The sequence below is a fragment of the Gymnoscopelus microlampas genome (genome assembly GCF_963454915.1).
Source record: "Gymnoscopelus microlampas genome assembly, chromosome: 14".
Lineage (NCBI taxonomy): Eukaryota > Metazoa > Chordata > Actinopteri > Myctophiformes > Myctophidae > Gymnoscopelus > Gymnoscopelus microlampas.
Window position 1 is genome coordinate 39,450,330 of NC_139951.1, and position 18,513 is coordinate 39,468,842.

General features: G+C 42.4%; 1 protein-coding gene across 1 annotated transcript in view; it reads right to left on the bottom strand.

The window, feature by feature from the left end:
* cUnh10orf90 (chromosome Un C10orf90 homolog) overlaps window positions 1-17,897 on the bottom strand; it is a gene marked incomplete at its 5' end in the record, with an annotated part of 44,569 nt that extends 26,672 nt beyond the window's left edge. The window contains 7 exons of the mRNA XM_084078342.1: window positions 586-705; window positions 4,990-5,313; window positions 5,740-6,847; window positions 8,999-9,093; window positions 12,939-13,011; window positions 16,755-17,025; window positions 17,533-17,897. Of these exons, the coding sequence (XP_083934468.1) occupies window positions 586-705; window positions 4,990-5,313; window positions 5,740-6,847; window positions 8,999-9,093; window positions 12,939-13,011; window positions 16,755-17,025; window positions 17,533-17,897 (2,356 nt within the window). The remainder of the gene's footprint in view (window positions 1-585; window positions 706-4,989; window positions 5,314-5,739; window positions 6,848-8,998; window positions 9,094-12,938; window positions 13,012-16,754; window positions 17,026-17,532) is intronic.
* Between the last annotated feature and the right edge of the window lie 616 nt (window positions 17,898-18,513).

Below are 18,513 nucleotides of genomic sequence, written 5' to 3' on the forward strand. Positions count from 1 at the left end.
ATTTCACTTCATCCATATTACGGTAATTCAATCATAGCTGCAGACAGTGCACCTCTACACACATGAGCTTCAGACAGTGCACCTCTACACACATGAGCTTCAGACAGTGCACCTCTACACACATGAGCTTCAGACAGTGCACCTCTACACACATGAGCTTCAGACAGTGCACCTCTACACACATGAGCTTCAGACATCTGAATGTTAGGCTAGCAACCGTTTTCTGGTCAGTGGTGCAAGAAAGTACTCTGATATTTTTACTTAAGTAAAAGTAGCAATACCACAATGTACAAATAGTCTGTTACAGGTAAAAGTATTGTATTAAAATAATTGTACTGCAATAAAAAAAAGCTATTTTTTAATAGCTAATGTAGGGCTTAAAAGTGGTATAATCATCCAAATCTGAAAAGTAACTTGTAACTAAAGCTGTCACATAATTGTAGTGGAGTAAAAAGTACAAGATTTCCCTCTGAGATGTAGTGGACAAGAAGTACTATGAAGTACTGAAAGATAGAAATAATTGAGAATTGTACTGAAGTGCAGTGCTTGAGTACAGTAATAATAGCAGTAATAATAATACTGAACCTGTGTTTCCCTGAGGTGATGTTGTCACAGGGTTGAGCTGTCGTTGGAGTTTGATGTTGGCGATGATGGCGGCCGCGTTGGCGGCGATGATGTCCTCCGGGGTCTGCTGTGTGTCGGGATCTGAAACACCAGAGAGCTTTTAATCCATTAACCCATTAAGAGCTCAAGCCCATTCTACAAATGTCTCTGTAATGTTTCTATATCAGTGGTTCTCAAACTTTTTCATGTCAATGACCCAAAAAATGATATGTATTTGGCCACCGACCCCCATCTCAAAATATTTTGTTCCAGTGACCCCAAAGCAAACATTTGAGTTAAAAATGTTTGCACAAATGTTCACGATTTTTCAAAAATAGCAGATCATCACTACAAGCTCATAGCGCGGCACTCGGTGCCGCGCTATGAGCTTGTATATCTGTTATTTTTTAATAGCCAAAGAAATCAAAAAATGACACAGTCAGATGCTTTCCCGGTCTAAACGTGTTAATCACTGACTTCTAATTCCTGACATTTAGAAAAACACTTCTGTGAGGAAAAGGCCATGTCATCATCAAGGGCTCTGCCATGTGTTTATACTTGATGTTCTAAATGTGATGCACACTGTCATGAGGAAGTGCAGAGAGAAGAGGAAATGGATCTGGAACACAAGGACCGACTGACTGACTGACTCTCTGCAATCACTTGATTGACTTCAAGTGCATTAATGATTGACTGAACTGCATTAATGATGCTACCTATACGTAGTACACTAATCGAATGTTGCATGTGAATGTATCGTGCTTTGCAATGCTCCTTTATTCTGTATGTTAAGGCAAGGCCAGGCAAAAGGTTTGTTTGTACGGCACATTTCGATAACAAGGAATTTCAATGTGCTTTACATAAATCATTAAAGGGAAGGGATAGTTCACCCCCCAAAAATGATAGAAAATAATCTATCGATTAGTCACCCCATGGAGACTTGAATTCATGGATATTTTTTTTGTTTTTGTCACATTCCTAAGACAATAATTTGATGACCGGCAGCGGTTCCGGTAGGAGACACAAAAAGAGTCTCCTTTGTGTGTCCTACCGGAACCGCTGCCTACTGTACCTGTCCGCCGGTCATCAAATGATTGGCTTAGGAATGCTACAAAAACTAAAAAAATATCCATGAATTCAAGTCTCCATGGGGTGACTAATCGATAGTAAGTAATGTTTATGGGGTGAACTATCCCTTTAAACGCCTAAAGACCTATTCAGGATTCAGAGCACGGTTGGATAGGCGGTTGACTAGAACCGCTGATCCATGTTTTCTTATTTGGCATCTCTAAAGCAACGGCACAATAACTTAAGAGATGCATAAAGAACACCTACAGTGAGGCAAAACGTAATTGCAGTGAATGGAATACAATTTAGGATATACTTGCTGGAGGGAGGCCTCCGACATAACTTACACAACATAAAACCTCTCTCCACAACGCCCTGCCTCGTTTAGCCCATTAAGACCTATAAGGCCCATTCTACAAATGTCTCCCAAATCCTGTTTTCAGGATTTCAGAAAAACCCTATGTTTCTATATCAATGGTTCTCAAACATTTTCACGTCAAGGACCCCCGAAAATGTTATATATTTTTGCTCCAGGGAACCCCCCAGAAGCAAAGATTTGAGTTGAAACATTTTGCTTTAAAAAAACAAAAAGATTTGCATACATTTTCCACAAGCTCATAGTGTGTTACTTCGTACTTTTGAGAGGGGGGGGGGTCCTTCTAAAAAAAAATAACTGCTAGGATTTAGAAGACATTTGTAGAATCCTCAGAAGCAAAGATTTGAGTTAAAGATGTTCGCTTGAAAAAAAATATATATAAAAAAAAAGATTTTGCAAAAAATATTCAAGATTTTGCAAAAATAGCAGATCTACAAGCTCATAGCGCGGCACTCGGTGCCGCGCTATGCGCTTGTAGATCTGCTATTTTTCAATAGCCAAAATGACACAGATGCTTTCCCGGTTTCAATGGGTTAGAGGTAAGACTTTCATCAAAATGTGAAGAGTTGAAACCATGCAGCCTTGGGCCATAGTAATTAATAGATGATGCCCTTAATGGATGTGATTAAAGAGTAATTAAAGAATTTCACACGCCGCAGCACCGTGGCATCATAGATGAAATCTAGCAAGAAGGCGCTCAGCAGGAAAAGTCCATCAGATTACAGTTCTGTGCCTACTTTTCGCTTTGAACTGCGTGGATATTTTGGTGCTTTAAAAGCGGCTTGAATTGGTAGAAATACCAGTTAATAAAGATTATATCGTTGCTGTATTAAGGTGGAAACCTTGTCCCATGTCCAGAACGCAGTGGTGGAAAGTAACTAAGTACGTATGTAATGTAAGTATTGTACTTAGGTAATTTTTTTTGTTACTTTTTACTTTACTAGTATTTATTTATATATTAGTATTTCCAATTTGCAATACTTTTACTTCTACTCCACTCGCAAATATTGCACCATTACTCCACTACAATTATTTGAAAACTTTTGTCACTAGTTACTTTGCAGATATATACCCTTATTATAAAACATACATGAACCACTTTAGCCCTATTTTATACATAGGCTATTTGAAAATAGCAGATCTACAAGCTCACTACAAGCTTAGATCTGCTATTTTCAAACATTAGTAAACAATTTTACTTGTGGTACTTTACGTATATTTTGATGCCAATACTTTTGTACTTTTACTCAAGTAACATTTTGAACACAGGCCTTTTACTTGTAACAGAGTATTTTTTATATTGTGGTATTGCTTCTTTTACTTAAGTAAAATATCTGAGTACTTCTTGCACCACTGCCAAAAAAACGGTTACTTTTCAGGAAAAGGACACGCGCACACACACACACACACACACACACACACACACACACACACACACACACACACACACACACACACACACACACACACACACACACACACACACACACACACACACACACACACACACACACACACACACACACACACAGAGCTAAGGGTATATACAGTATAGTGCAGACAGATCGTATTCTAACACAACCCTGGGATATTTCAAACATGGTTAGCAGCTCTTTGTGGAAGTGGCTGCCAGTAAGGGAATAAAAGAGGACTGGGGGGGATTATAGATTATGCATGCAAAAAGACATGTGGGAAATTGAAAGAAGGTGAAAATGAGAGTGTCTGTGGGTGGTGAAGGAGGGAAGGGAAGGGGAGATGAGAGTGGGGGGGTGGGATAGAGGGGGGGGGGGTGGGTGTTATTTGACAAATCAGCCCGCCAACGCAGATATCTGCCAGAAGCCGCCGTGCCGTGCCGCCGTTTCAATTACAGCAGGCATGCGGCGCCGCGGCGGGATGAAAGTATCATCATCTCATACACGTCAGTCAGAAGGTGAGGAGAGAGAGCAGAATCAACCCTATGATGATGAGAGGAGAGTTGCATAACCCACTCAATCCGGAGACGCATCTGTGTCATTTTAGATTTACATTATTTTTGCATAATCGTCATAATCGTTTCCATGTTGCACAATTTTCACACATTTTCAAATATTAAAAAAGCAGAAATAGCAAGCATACAACAAGCATACAACGCGTCACTTCGTGAGCTTGCAGATCTAGAAGCTTGTACAAGCTACTGTATGAGCTTGTAGATCTGCTATTTTTGAAAAATCGTGAAAATGTGTGCAAATCTTTGAATATATATATATTTTTAAGCAAACTTTTGTAACTCAAATCTTTGCTCCTGGAGGTCCCTGGAACTCAATATTTTATTTTCGTGAGCTTGCAGATCTACAAGCTCGTAGATCTACAAGCTATGAGCTTGTACTGTATATCTGCTATTTTTGAATAGCCAAAGAAATGTAAAAATGACAGAGATTGGTTCCCAGATTGAATGGGATAATAACTTCAGGAGATGAAGCGGTTGTGTGGAGGGGTATGCACGCACATGCACGTGAGGTACAGGGAGGGGTGAGCACGTGCATGTGCGTGTGTACAAAATACTGAATGTTACCCAAAAATGGGGGGAAAATAGACAGATGGCCAACAAGTTCTTTACATTAACCACTTAAGCCCTGTTTTATACTTTCTAAGATTACTCAAAATAGAGAACATAATTGTCTCCGCACACAGAACAGAAACTCTGCCCCAACGTTTTCACATGGGCCTGTCTCCCTACCAGGAGGTCGACTTTTTAAAAACATAGTTTTTGACAGTACTCCTACAGATTTTGTCCAAACATCACGCAAATCGGTACACATGATTTCTATAGTTATGTGATCAAGACGGAAAATCTTCACAGCCCATCGATCTGACACTTAACATGGCAGCCGATCAGATGGGCCCTGATCAAGAAAAAGTTTGGGAACCTCTGCGGTAAAACTCATAGGATAGATAAAACCTACCTGGACTCCTGATCAGAGTCAGAGACGGTGAGGGTCTTCTTGAGGGGCTGAGTGGTGGTGGTGGGGTTTGGAACCGCAGGGGTGGCTGAGCTGGCTCCGCCTCCGTCTGATGATGTGTGCCTTGATGGGACGTCCCGTGTCTGCTGCTGATGACGAAACCGCCGACAGGGCTCCTCCTGTCAGAGTCAATATTTGACTCCCGCCCGAAACTCAGCCTCCTGGTTACAGCAGGTTGTTGTGCCGCATCACGCTCCTCCTGGCTCGGCTCGGCGTGTCCGAAGCTTAGAGGTCTGTGGGGGGGCCTGTCCCAGTCCCACCCCTCACCTAGGGATGTCACCATTACAAGTTTAAGTTGACCATTAATTGTCACTCAAATAATTGCGATTAACGATTTAATCGATAGTGTTGGGGCATAGAACATTGAAACATATGAGCTTCGTAATAAGAAATGTCACAGCACAATGAGCACATATATGACAAATAACTGAAATATACAAAGACATATTTAATAATTTGTAAAAGAAAAAGCATAAATAGCTGAAATGTACAATGAACAGAATATAGCAAGCACAGAGCAGTTATTCCTTCAAGCAGAAAGCAAAAATAGGTATTTCTGCTTTTTTAAAATATTTGAAAATGAGTGAAAATTGTTCAACATGGAAACGATTATAACGATTATGCAAAAATAATGTATTATTATCTCAAATAATTGCAATTATTGCAACGATTATGTAATAATTGTACCCTCACCAACACCAGCAGCCTTGGGGGAGAGCTGAGGGGCCCCCCACACCTCAGGGGGTATGGGGGGCACCTCTATGACTGGCGGGCCGCTCACGAAAAGATTCAGCGTGGACCTGTGGTGTAACTTGTGTCCGTCGCTCTCTGGATCGCTAAGCGCGGCGGAAGTGAAAGACGTGTCTGGCTTCTCATCGCAGGCCCAGCTCGTCGCCCTCTGTGGCGCCCCCAGTGGGCGCCACGAGGGGGAGGAGGAGGCACGTTCCGACGGACCCCCCAGGGCCCTTTGACGCCACAGGCTGTCCTCCCTGTACAGTCCCTCCGTGTAGCTGTGTCTGTAGTGGTCCGGGGGGCCCGCGGCCCTGCCGGCCGAACCGTCGGCAGGCCTGTACGTCTCCCTATGCTCCGTCACTTTGATGATCGTAGCCTTTCTTCTCCGCACCACCGTGTCATGAGCACGGTGGTGCCCAGGATCGGGATCGTACGGATGACTCTCTGACTCATTGCTGTGATGCTCCATCATTTTGACTATGGTGGCCTTCCGCTCCATAGTGACAAGGCTCGGGTTAGAGCCTGTGGAACGGCCGCCTAGGGGCAGCGAGGGCGAAGCAGCCCTGGCTCTGTCCGGGCGAGCGGAGTCGGAGGAGCTCCCGGTGATGGGCAAGCTGGACGACCTGGTCACGACCTTCCTGGAGGTGATGGTGATGGAGGAGAATCCGGTTTTGATCTGAGGGACGACGGTGGTCACGGCGGAGCTCGTCTCTACGTGCGAGGTTTGCGAGCTTCCCTGACCTTCTCTGTTGAAAGGGACGGTCGGTCTTATAGGCTGACAGGCCACTGTCCTACGTAGGGGAGGGTGCGACTTGTATTGTTCGACACTGGTGGCGTTATGCGCCGGTGCATGTGGCTTGAAGGACTCTGTACTGGTCGTGTTGATAGGAGAAGGGCTCTTCCCGGTCGTATCAGAGCCGTTTCTGGTAAAAAGGTCAGTGGGTTGACTCCTGCCACACAGAGGTGGTGATGCCCTGTTGAAGGCCCAGCCCTTCTTCAGGGCCTGCCAGCCTAAAAGCCTGTCCCCTCCTTCGCTCCCCCTTGTCGAGGAGGTCGACTTCTCTGGCACCTGCAAATAGTGGGTGAGACAAGAGGAGATCAATCACGAAACGCACGTCGTAATGAATCAACGTTATTCACTAAACGCTCGCCCTCTTGTTTTCTCTTAGCTAAACATCTCGCCATTAACCGGTTCAATTCGGGAAACGCATCTGTGTCATTTTTAGATTTCTTTGGCTATTCAAAAATAGCAGATCTACAAGCTCATAGCGCGGCACCGAGTGCAGCGCTATGAGCTTGTAGATCTGCTATTTTTGAAAAAAGAAATCGTGAAAATGTGTCAAATATTTGAACATACTGTATATATTTTTTCAAGCCAACATTTTTAACTCAAATCTTTGCTTCTGGGACAAAATATTTTGAGATGGGGGTCCGCGGCCAAATACATTTCATTTTGGGGGTCCTTAAGAACCACTGATATAGAAACAAACGTATTTTTTCCCATTACAAATGTAATGTTTAAAAATATATTCAAAGATTTGCACAAAACGTCAAGATTTTTTGAATAGCCAAAGAAATCTAAAAATGACACAGATGCGTTCCTGGTCTTAATGGATTAATCAGCAAGATTCATCTCCACCGATAGACAAGCATTCATCTAGACCGGCGGGATATCGTGACAGCGCTATAGCTGTTTCTACAAGCCGTTGATGAACAAAGAAAATGTGATGCAGCAGCCATGTAACACAGCGTGAAATATTGACAGCGTGACATGTCCCTAATATAGGTTTTATGACAGCTGGGTCAGCTGTTGATGTTCTTCCTCCAGGCCCGGGCTGTTTGTTCTTCTGCGTTCTCACATGACTCTCTCTCTCCCTCCACGCTTGACTCAGCCTAAATGCCCCCGCAGCATCAGTAAGCAAAGCGAAAGGCAGCAGGCCATAGAGATATATACCCCACACAGAATGACAATGAGACTCTCTCTCTAACCGTGGGGGACGTGCGGGGCACAGAGCGATGTCTCTCTGCCCCCATAGGCCAGCGGTGGTGGTAAAAGTATACTCAATTTGTTTTACTTGAGTAAAAGTATCAATACTGCAATGTAGAAATACTCTGTTACAAGTAAAAGTCCGGTAATCAGAATTGAGTAAGAGTACAGAAGAAGAATATTGGTGTGGAAAAGGAAAAAAAACAGAACATTAAAGGAGTAGTTCACCCCCAAAATGACTTTTTTTCTATCGATTAGTCACCCCATGGAGACTTGAATTCATGGATATGTTTTAGTTTTTGTCGCATTCTTAAGCCAATAATTTTATGACTGCCAGTGGTTCCGGTAGGAGACAAAGACATAGACTCTCCTTTGTGTTTCCTACCGGAACCGCTGCTTACCGGTCCGCTGGTCATCAAATTATTGGCTTAGGAATGCGACAAAAACAAAAAGAAATATCCATGAATTCAAGTATTCAAATTCCTTTTTGGGTGAACTACCCCTTTAACGTGACCGTATACCTCCAACCATGAACAAACAGGGCCTGTTTGTTGTGTTAACACACTGAGGTAATTTGGAGGGGCAGTGTGTGATACAAACACAGTACACACGCTACACCATAATGACCACAATAAATCACTGCAAAAGTGCAAAAATCACTGACACACTGTAAATAACAACTAATGAAGTCATTCATTCTGATCATGCGCTCCCATGATCAGAATGATCCCTCTGAGCTGAACATTACAGTAGCCTTCAGACTGTGTAATTAGTGTTATGTCATTCAAAGAAAACAGCTCTGTGACAGCGATTCTCAACCTGTGGGCAGGGTATTGCAAGTGCCCCCCCCCCCAAAAAAAAATGTTGGCAAAATAATACGATTCTAATGACAATACAACAAACATTTATGTAAAAAAAACATTTCATCTTATTTTTGCTTTTAAACCTTGAGAAATCTATTTTCATAGTGACACTAACAAATAAGTATCCTACATTCGTTATATTGATCCGAGCAGGCGAACACTCAATTGATTGATCATTAAAATAAACATGCTCTGAAAATGCATGCAGCCCACACTTCTGACCACTTAACACGGCCTCCGGCATCAATCTGTCTGTTTGAGAATGTTGTTATTATTATTAAATTATTTCTCCTATGGGTTTACCATCTACGCTATTCAGATTATGTAAAAAAAAAAGATACTTCACCGTGAATAGGACAAGATGTGTTACCTGTTCACTGGCGGGAGAGGCGAGATAGGGAGCCTGCTGCCACGTCCTTAAACCCACAACACTGGGACCGGTGTGACTTCTCTCCACCTCTCCACCTATATGTATGAAGGATAAACAAATGACTGACACACTCCCAAAAGCACATATACAAACACACACACGCATACACACAGTAGAACTGACATTCCTAAGCCTGCAGGCTGGTGATGTTGACATTGTCAATAAGCAGAGGTGGAAAGAAAGTTGTCCGAATTCAAAATTTTACTTGGGTCGACATCAGCAAGTGCATGCGGCAGTGGCGTGCACAGACATTTTGAGGGGCAGGTGCTCAAGTAAATTATACTTTTTTTTGTTTACTTGGTCTGCTCTTTTTTCCCTCTACGCCTATACCTCTTTGCCAAAAATAGCCGATCTACAAGCCCACAACGCCTCGCAGCGCGAGGCGTTGTGGGCTTGTAGATCTGCTATTCTTGGCTAAAGTTCTCCTCAGAAAAGGGATGCTAGGTTTCGAGTGGTTATGGTATAAAGTAAAATCATATCACATAAAGATTTGGCGGACCCCCTGTAGTAACTCTGAGGACCCCCTAGGGGTCCCGGACCCCCTGTTGAAGACCCCTGCTGTGCCCTTTTTTCAAAAGGGCACTTCTGGTCAAGAGGGCAAAGGGCAGGTGCTCTAGCACCACCTAGAGTCTATCTGTGCACGTCCCTGGCATGCGGTCGCAATGGGTTCCTAATAACGCCAAATACAATGGGTTCAGGTCTCACTCTGAGCCAATAAGTCTCCCACAGGCGGCGCTGTCTGAAGCCTGTCCTGGAACTCAGGAGTCTCCGGACGTAAAAAAAAGTAAACAGATGATGACTTAAGTTAAAGGTACAGGTACTTAGTTACTGTACCTCCAATGTCAATAAGCGGTGTTGGCACTGCTGTGTGTTCATAACAGCACCCAGAGCAAGGAGACATCATGGCTAACACCAGTCTGTCAGTGTTGACTGATACTGGCATCTTGCCTGTTGTACCTGTCTGGCCGCATCGCAGGTCTGGGCAATATATCAAACCCAACATTTAGAACCTCTATAATCCAGTGCTTCTCTGATGTTTTCATTTCAACAACCCCCCTGTTTGGTATTGCATTATAGCAGCCTGGCATGGCCAGACTAATATCACTGCATAGATCAAGGGTCTTCAACGTTTTCAGGCCAAGGACCCCCTAGCTGAGAGAGAGAGATTAAGCAGGGACCCCCTCTATATTGTGTAAAATTGTGTTTCAGATTCAACTTTTTTTTTTACTTGACCATCTCTTTTTTTCCCTCTACACCTACACCTCTTTTTGTTGTAAGCTTGTGGATCTGCTATTTTTGGCTAAAGTTCTCCTCAGAAAAGGGATGCTAGGGTTCAAGTGGTTGAGGTAAAAAAAACAATAATCCTATCACACAAAGATTTGGCGGACCCCCTGTAGTAACTCTGAGGACCCCCTAGGGGTCCCGGACCCCGTGTTGAAGACCCCTGTATTAGGCCACGGCCCCCATGACTCTGAGTGTGTACGAAATGGAACCATTCGCACACAACGGTGGTACAATACAAAATTGGCATGGTTGGTCTCTCTGCTGTTCTATTGAGAGGTTAAACATGACCTTTGACACAATCCTGTTTCTGGTTTGACACAAAAGGTGAAAATTCAATTGCCATGGTGACCACTCTCTCACTTTGGGATACCCCTCCCATTTTTATTTTTTATTTTGTTTGTTTGTTTGTTTAATTGTTAAGGAGATTGAGATGTAAAAGACACGTGGGCAAACACTGCACACAGAAAAAAGTGTTTGTAACTCTCTGAGTTAACTCTCTGAGTTAAATGAACACTCTGGAGTTTACCCCTGTAGGCATGCCTGAGCTCAAACTTAAAGGGATAGTTCACCCCCAAAATGACTTTTTTTCCTATCCATTAGTCACCCCATGGAGACTTGTATTCGTGGATATTTTTTTGTCTTTGTCGCATTCCTAAGCCAATAATTTGATGACCGGCAGCGGTTCCGGTAGGAGACACAAAGAGTCTCCTTTGTATCTCCTACCAGAACCGCTGCCTAACGGTCTGCTGGTCATCAAATTATTGGCTTAGAAATGCAACTGGTGAGAAAAGTACTCACATTTTTCAGTTAAGTAAAAGTATCAATACTGCAATATATAAATACTCTGTTACAGGTAAAAGTCCGGAATTCAAAATGTACTTGAGTAAAAGTACATACGTTTTGGCATCAAAATGTACTTAAAGTACCAAAGGTAAAAGTACTCATTATGCAGAATGTCCCATTTCAAGTTTTCAAATGTATACATCAAGCTCACAATGCGATGAGGTGCATTGTGAGCTTGTAGATCAGCTATTTTCAATTAGCTCAAATGTATGTAGGGGAAGTAACTAACCAAAATGTTTTCCAAAAATTGTAGTGGAGTAAAAGTAAAAGTATTGAAAATTGGAAATAGTCCAGTAAAGTAAAAAATACCTCAAAATTGTACTTAAGTACAGTACAAGTGACATCCTCGGGAGGCAGGTTTGAATCAAGATTTCATAGATTTACATATAGCCCAACAATGAGATACAGAGTGAGCAGACGGGAATAATCTGCACAATCTTATAATAAGCATTAGTGAGGATTAATTATCATATGAAGATAGAAGTTGAAAATCTGAGTACTTCTTCCAACACTGAGTGATAGGTTCATCAACCCTATTCCTCAGAGAACAGCTGGTTTTCTGTTCCACCTCGTCACTACCAGGCCAGCTGTATATAATCAGGGACCCAGGACATCAGGTGAATGCAATTAACCTTTTTTTCTTCGTTCTCCCCAATTTATTCATTGCCATTTTCTCCCATGTATATGTCAGTGCCAACCCCTACTTGTTGGTCTTGGTATTAAAGGGTTCTCTGATACACATGAAGACACATGATACACAGGACACGTGTCCTCTGATACACATGAAGAAGTACTCAGATATTTAAGTAAGTAAAAGTATAGCAATACCACAATATAAAAATACTCTGTTACAAGTAAAAGGCCTGTGTTCAAAATGAGCACTTGAGTAAAAGTACAAAGGAATTGGCATCAAAATATACTTAAAGTACCAAAAGTAAAAGTACTAAAATTTTTGATAATAGCAGATCTACAAGCTCACAACGCGTCGGGATGCGACGCGTTGTGAGCTTGTAGATCTGCTGTTTTCAAATAGCCTAGGTATAAAATAGAGCTAAAGTGGTTAATGTATGTTTTATAATATAATAGTTTGTATATGCAAAGTAACTAGTAACTAAAGTTTTCAAATAATTGTAGTGGAAGCAAATATTGTACTTTTGGTACAACATTTGCCTCTGAGATGTACTGTAGTGGAGTAGAAGTAAAAGTATTGAAAATTGGAAATACCTCAACATTGTACTTAAGTACAGTACATGTACTTAGTTACTTTACACAGGTGTAACACATGCAGAGGAACACTCTAACCAATATAGCCAAACAGCCAAATTCCACTCAAATGTTTGCCTTCTCAACTTCTTTGTCCTCCGTCTGTCCTCCTCCAGCATGGCGGTGTTACTGTGAAATTGGTGACCCGTCGAAATATGTGACCATCGTCACATATATATATATCACACCGGACTTCTTCACCTAGCCGTAGATTACGACTCTCGTAGATGTATTTTATCGATTCTGTCTACGTCTAGACTTCACCTAATGACACTGTCCCAATATAAATCACAGCTGCTTGTTTATGAACAGAGTAGCCTATGACAAACAGGTGGTGTCACTGCCAAGCCCTGGCTTAATTGCAGTTCCTTCCTCTGACACTAGGTTTAACTCTGTTTAGTGTTAATAAACAATCAACAGTGGTTCACTGGCCATCTGTTGATGAGGTGAGGAGGACACACTATCATCAAATGCATAGAGCTTTACATACCCAGATGTCTGAACCCATTGGTGCTGACTGGAGCCCTTTGCAAAGTTGGAGCGATGGGTTGTTTCAACTTCACCTGTAAAAAAAAGGCCCATAGAAATGTTATTTCTGCAACACAACTCTCTCTGCCACAAGATATCGTACGAAAAACTTAATTAAACATTGTTTATGTGATACATTTTGTGTGTGTGTGTGTGTGTGAGCAGTGGGGAAAGTTGTCCAAGTTCAACATTTCACTAAATATACATTAATACTAAATCCATTAAAACCGGGAAAGCATCTGTGTCAGTTTAGGTTTTTGCGTTGGCTATTCAAAAATAGCAGATATACAATCGTGTTTGGCCCATTTTCAGCCTATCTACATATAGTTGACCATCAATAATGCTTAATACAAGACCACCATTTCCGTCTACTCACTCTGTGCCTCAGAGGAGGGCTGTGGACAGTTCAGAACCCTGCCTACCAGTGACATCCTCAGAGGGCAGGTTTGGTCATTTCAAACAAGATTTCAAGATTTACATCAAACCCAACAATGAGATACAGAGTGACCAGACGGGAATCGGCACGATCTTATAGTAAGATTTGTGTGAGAGAGATACTATTGGTCGATATTTCAGCAATAGTTTGTATTCAAGTCAACTCTCACTGAAGGTCATGAGGCAATCACACAGCCCCAAAAAATGGTCTGTTTTAATCTTCCAGTGCAGCTGATCATTTCTTCCCACTGAGGGCCCTAGCTGTGAGAGAGGGCCTGAGAAGTGATGTTCTCTGCCTGCACATCAGTCCCTGGCAAACCAGCACTGGAAAGTAAATAAGCACATTTACTCATGTACTGTAGGCCTACTCAGTGGTGGAAAGTGACTAAGTACATGAACTCAAGTACTGTACTTAAGTACTATTTCAAGGTATTTGTACTGTACCACTTTCCAATACTTCTACTTCTACTCCATTACATCTCAGATGAAAATATTGTACTTTCACTCCACTACAATTATTTGAAAACTTTACTAGTTACTTGATTATTATTACAAAACATGCATTAACCACTTCAGCCCTATATACATTTCGACCATTTAATAATAGCCAATCTACAAACTCATAGCGTTTCATAGCGTGGCATCGAGTGCCACACAATGAGCTTGTAGATCTGCTATTTTAGAAGAATCGTGACATTTTTTGCAAATCTTTGAATAATTAAAGCGAACATTTTAACTCAAATCTTTGCTTCTGGGGATTCTACTTAATGACTAAATCACTTCTAAAACATTTTTTTTTTTTAAACTTACAGTATCTTGCTATAATATCAGTGGTTCTCAAACTTTCTCATGTCAAGGACCCCCAAAATTATATGTATTTGGCACAGATGCTTTCGCGGTTCTTAATGGGTTAAGTAAAAAAAAAAGAAAGAAAATAGAAGCACTTCTTCCACCACTGCGGGCAAACCTATTAATTTCAAAGTCATTTCATCAGTGCATGGAGGTACAAACTCCCATTGACTTCCACAGGCTGCGCCATCGACATGCATCCTCTCTCTGGGCAACGAACGCAGCTCAATCTCTGCCGCCGCTCGCTGCCGCTCCAAATGAGTCGTAAAAACCTTTTGAGAGTGCAGGGAGTTCCTGCAGTGTAAGCTGTTTTCAAAGGATGCCAGAGCACCGCCTTCTCCCCGGGTAGCCGAGACTTGACTACTAATGGTCTCTCGGTGGCACTCTGTTTCTTTTTTCCCCTTATTTTTCTCGCCTTGTGTCGCACAATGCACAGTCACCTCCATCAGAAGGCCCTTCTTTTTACCCCCCGAGGTATTTAGAGCTGTCTCTCTGCCTCTCCAAACCCCAGAATCACAATCAGACAGCCCTGAGAGGGTTTTTGAAGCTAAAGCCTGATTTATACTTGTTGATTATTGTGTCTCTGCACCGAAAAAAAATGGCCGATCTAAAGTCTCCACTGGTGCACAACTAAGTATAAATCAGACTAAAGCCTTTAAGTTGTACTTAATTGCCTGACTTGCCAGAGATGCATTTATCGCTTAAAATCTGTTAATTAAATGTGATCTATCTATCTATCTATCTATCTATCTATCTATCTATCTATCTATCTATCTATCTATCTATCTATCTATCTATCTATCTATCTACAGTATCTATCTATCTATCTATCTATCTATCTATCTATCTATCTATCTATCTATCTATCTACAGTATCTATCTATCTATCTATCTATCTATCTATCTATCTATCTATCTATCTATCTATCTATCTATCTATCTATCTATCTACATGATATATAGATAAACTGCCCACAAAAAGTTTGTCAATGATATCTCCCATTTAAAAATACCAATTGGTATTGTGTTTCATATCATTTTTATCGTTGATTAGTCACCTTAACAACGAGGTGAATAATTGTAAGGATCAGGCATTCGTGGAATGAGCAACACAGCTAAACGTGTGGGTAGCGGCCCCAAAACATTTGCCAAAATCCTCCAATATGCTTCTGTTGGTAATGACTCTTGTTTTGAGCGACCTGCCAGGTCGCTCAAACTGGCACCTGAGCATGGGTTCTGCAACTTTGTTGAGTTTGTGCCCCCATGGAAAGATGCCACGTTTGTCCCTTCAGGATAAAGAGGCCTGTGCAATAGGAAGCAAGTGGAAGCTGGTGTTCCGTTATGCAGAGTGGCAGCATTATTTGCTGTCAGGCCTTGGCCTGGTACCACTTCCAAACTTAGGACCAAGTTCTATGAGACTGGTAAAGTCAAAGGAAGACAACAACCGAAGAAGACCGGTTGTTTCCCTTGCTTCACTGAGGAACCATAGGTTTTCTTCCAGAGATTTACACACAAGATTTGCACAACGGTACCAAAGACAGATGTCAAAGTTGCAGGACCCATGCTCAGGGGCCAGTCACACAGTCACCTGTGACTGGCACACACCTGCCTGCAAATGCCAGGGGGTACCAGGGCTCACATCAAATAATGCGTAATCTGCGTAACGGAACACCAGCTTCACTTGCCCTATTGCACAGGCCTTAACCTGAAGGAACAAACGTGGCATGTTTCCATGGGGGCAGCGTTGCTACTTGGAGCATCACACAAGCAGATCTATAAGGTTGTAGATGTGCTATTTTGCCAAATGTTTACCTATTTTTGCGGAATGTTTGCCTGTTATTCCCAGAATAGAGATGCTAGGGTTCATCTGGTTTAAAAAGATTTCAAGGTATTAAAGGTAGGGTAAGTGATTTTCTTTAGTTAAAATAAGTGTTAAATAGCTCTATATTCTGATAGTACTCATTGATATAGAGTGTTTGTTCAGTAAAAGGAGTCTCCTTGTCTCTCCAGCTCTTTATTAAACAGAAAATGCATTTTCGTTTCAGTTTCAGTTTCATTTCCAATTTTATCCAATCAGGATAGATAACTTAATCAGGATATAGATTAAACTAGTGAAATTGGAAGTGATGACACTAAGAAATGAGCAGACAAAATTGGAACCGGAATACTATAAAAATAAAGCTTAAACATGGGTACATTCTCCTGATTGGCTGAGATTTTGACACCTACCGGAAAATGTATTTTCTGTTTATTAAAGAGCTGGAGAGATGGGGAGACTCCTGTTACTGAACAAACACTCTATAGCAATGATTACTATCAGAATATAGTGCTTTAACCTTATAACAAAATACTTTTTGTTTTAACCAAAAAATATCACTTACCCTACCTTTAAATCAACATTACATGCTTCAAGGTTGACCCTGATGATCAGCTTGAAAACAAGCCAAATGTCTGAACATCACAGTTTTTTCCCCCCAGGTGCTCTCTGTCCTACCTGGCTGGTAGAGTGGTCCATGCTGTGCTGGCTTTGGCCCGGAGGACCCCCGCCGGTCACCACCACTCTCCTCTGGATGGGCAGCCAGCCTATCTTGACCGCCGTCAGACAGCTGAGTCTAGTGTGTTCCTCCTTCCCCGGGGCCTGCATGATGTGGGCCCTCTCCCAGCTCCCCCTGCGCTCAGCGGAGGAGGCTCTCATCAGGCTCTCCTGGCTGCCCAGTGAGCTCCCCCCCCACTGGCTGAGGCTCCCGTTGCTGGAGTTGAAATCCCTAGGAATGACAGAGCCCTTGGTGACCTGCAGCGGTGGAAAGTAACTAAGTACATTTTACTTAAGTATTTGGTAAGGCATTTGTACTTTATTTGAGTATTTCTAATTTCCAATATACTTTTACCTCTACTCCACTACATCTCAGAGGCAAATATTCCACTACATTTACTTGAGAACTTTAGTTACTAGTTACTTTTCAGATATAAACTATGATATAATCAAACATACATTAACCACTTTAGCCCTATTTTATACCTATAGGCTATTTGAAAATAGCCGATCTACAAGCTCACAACGTGTCGCATCGCGACGCGTTGTGAGCTTGTAGATCTGCTATTTTCAAACATTTTGCACTTTTACTTTTGGTACTTTAAGTACATTTTGATGCCAATACTTTTGTACTTTTACTCAAGTAAATGTTTAATTCTGGACTTTTACTTGTAACAGAAATATTTTTATATCGCAGTATTGGTACTTTTACTTAAGTAAAGAATTCAAGTAGGCCTACTTGTTCCACCACTGATGATGACGTGCGGGTTCTTTATTGAGCGCCGGCATGGACGTGGTCAGCTCGTTGAAATAAGGAGGCACCATCGCCTGGTCACCACGGACGGGGTCTCTGAAATAGCAGGCCTGTAGGCTCTCCATCTGCTGCGTCCATCCTCCCCCCACCCTCTGGCCGCGCTCGATAGCACTGTGGGGCCGCGGGCCGCGGACATGGGGGCGAGAGACATGGGGCCTCACATCAACCTCCACCTCCTCCTCTGCAGATCTTAGCCTCGCCCAGTTGGACTCCTCATCCCCCCCTGATCTCCTCCAGCCCGATGGGGTCCTCCTGCTCAGGTGGGGGGCAGCTGGCCCTCGGAGCGTCATTACTAGCTCAGGGGGGGCTCAGGTAACCGAGCCGCACACACAGCTCGGGTTTCGCCCACCACGATAAAGAAGGCCTTTTTACGGTGAAGGTATTAATGAGAATCCTCTCTCAGGCTCTCAGCTCTCCTGGTTACCAGAAAGGCCCGTCGTCAGGCATAGCCTACAGCTGGCAGAGAGGAGAGAGAGTGGTCGATGCAGAGTGCTGCGGTTCAAAACCGTCGAGGACCTAGAGAGTAATTGGAAGTTTTATCACAAGAAAGTATATCAGAATCCTGTCAAGAGTGAGAAATTATACATTATGTATAATATTAGAGTTTAAATGAAACTTTTTTAATTTCAAAGACCCCCCCAGTTTGGTGTGTATTAGGCCAGTGGTTCTCAAACCTTTTCATGTCAAGGAGCCCCAAAAGGATGTATTTGGCCACTGACCCCCATCTCAAATATTGTGTTACAGGGACCCCCCCCCCCTCCCAGAAGCAAAGATTTGAGTTACAAATGTTGCACAAATTTTCAAGTTTTAAAAAAATAGCAGATCTACAAGCTCATAGCGCGGCACTCTGTGCTACGCTATGAGCTAGATCTGCTATTTTTCAATAGCCAAAGTATAAAAGTTAAA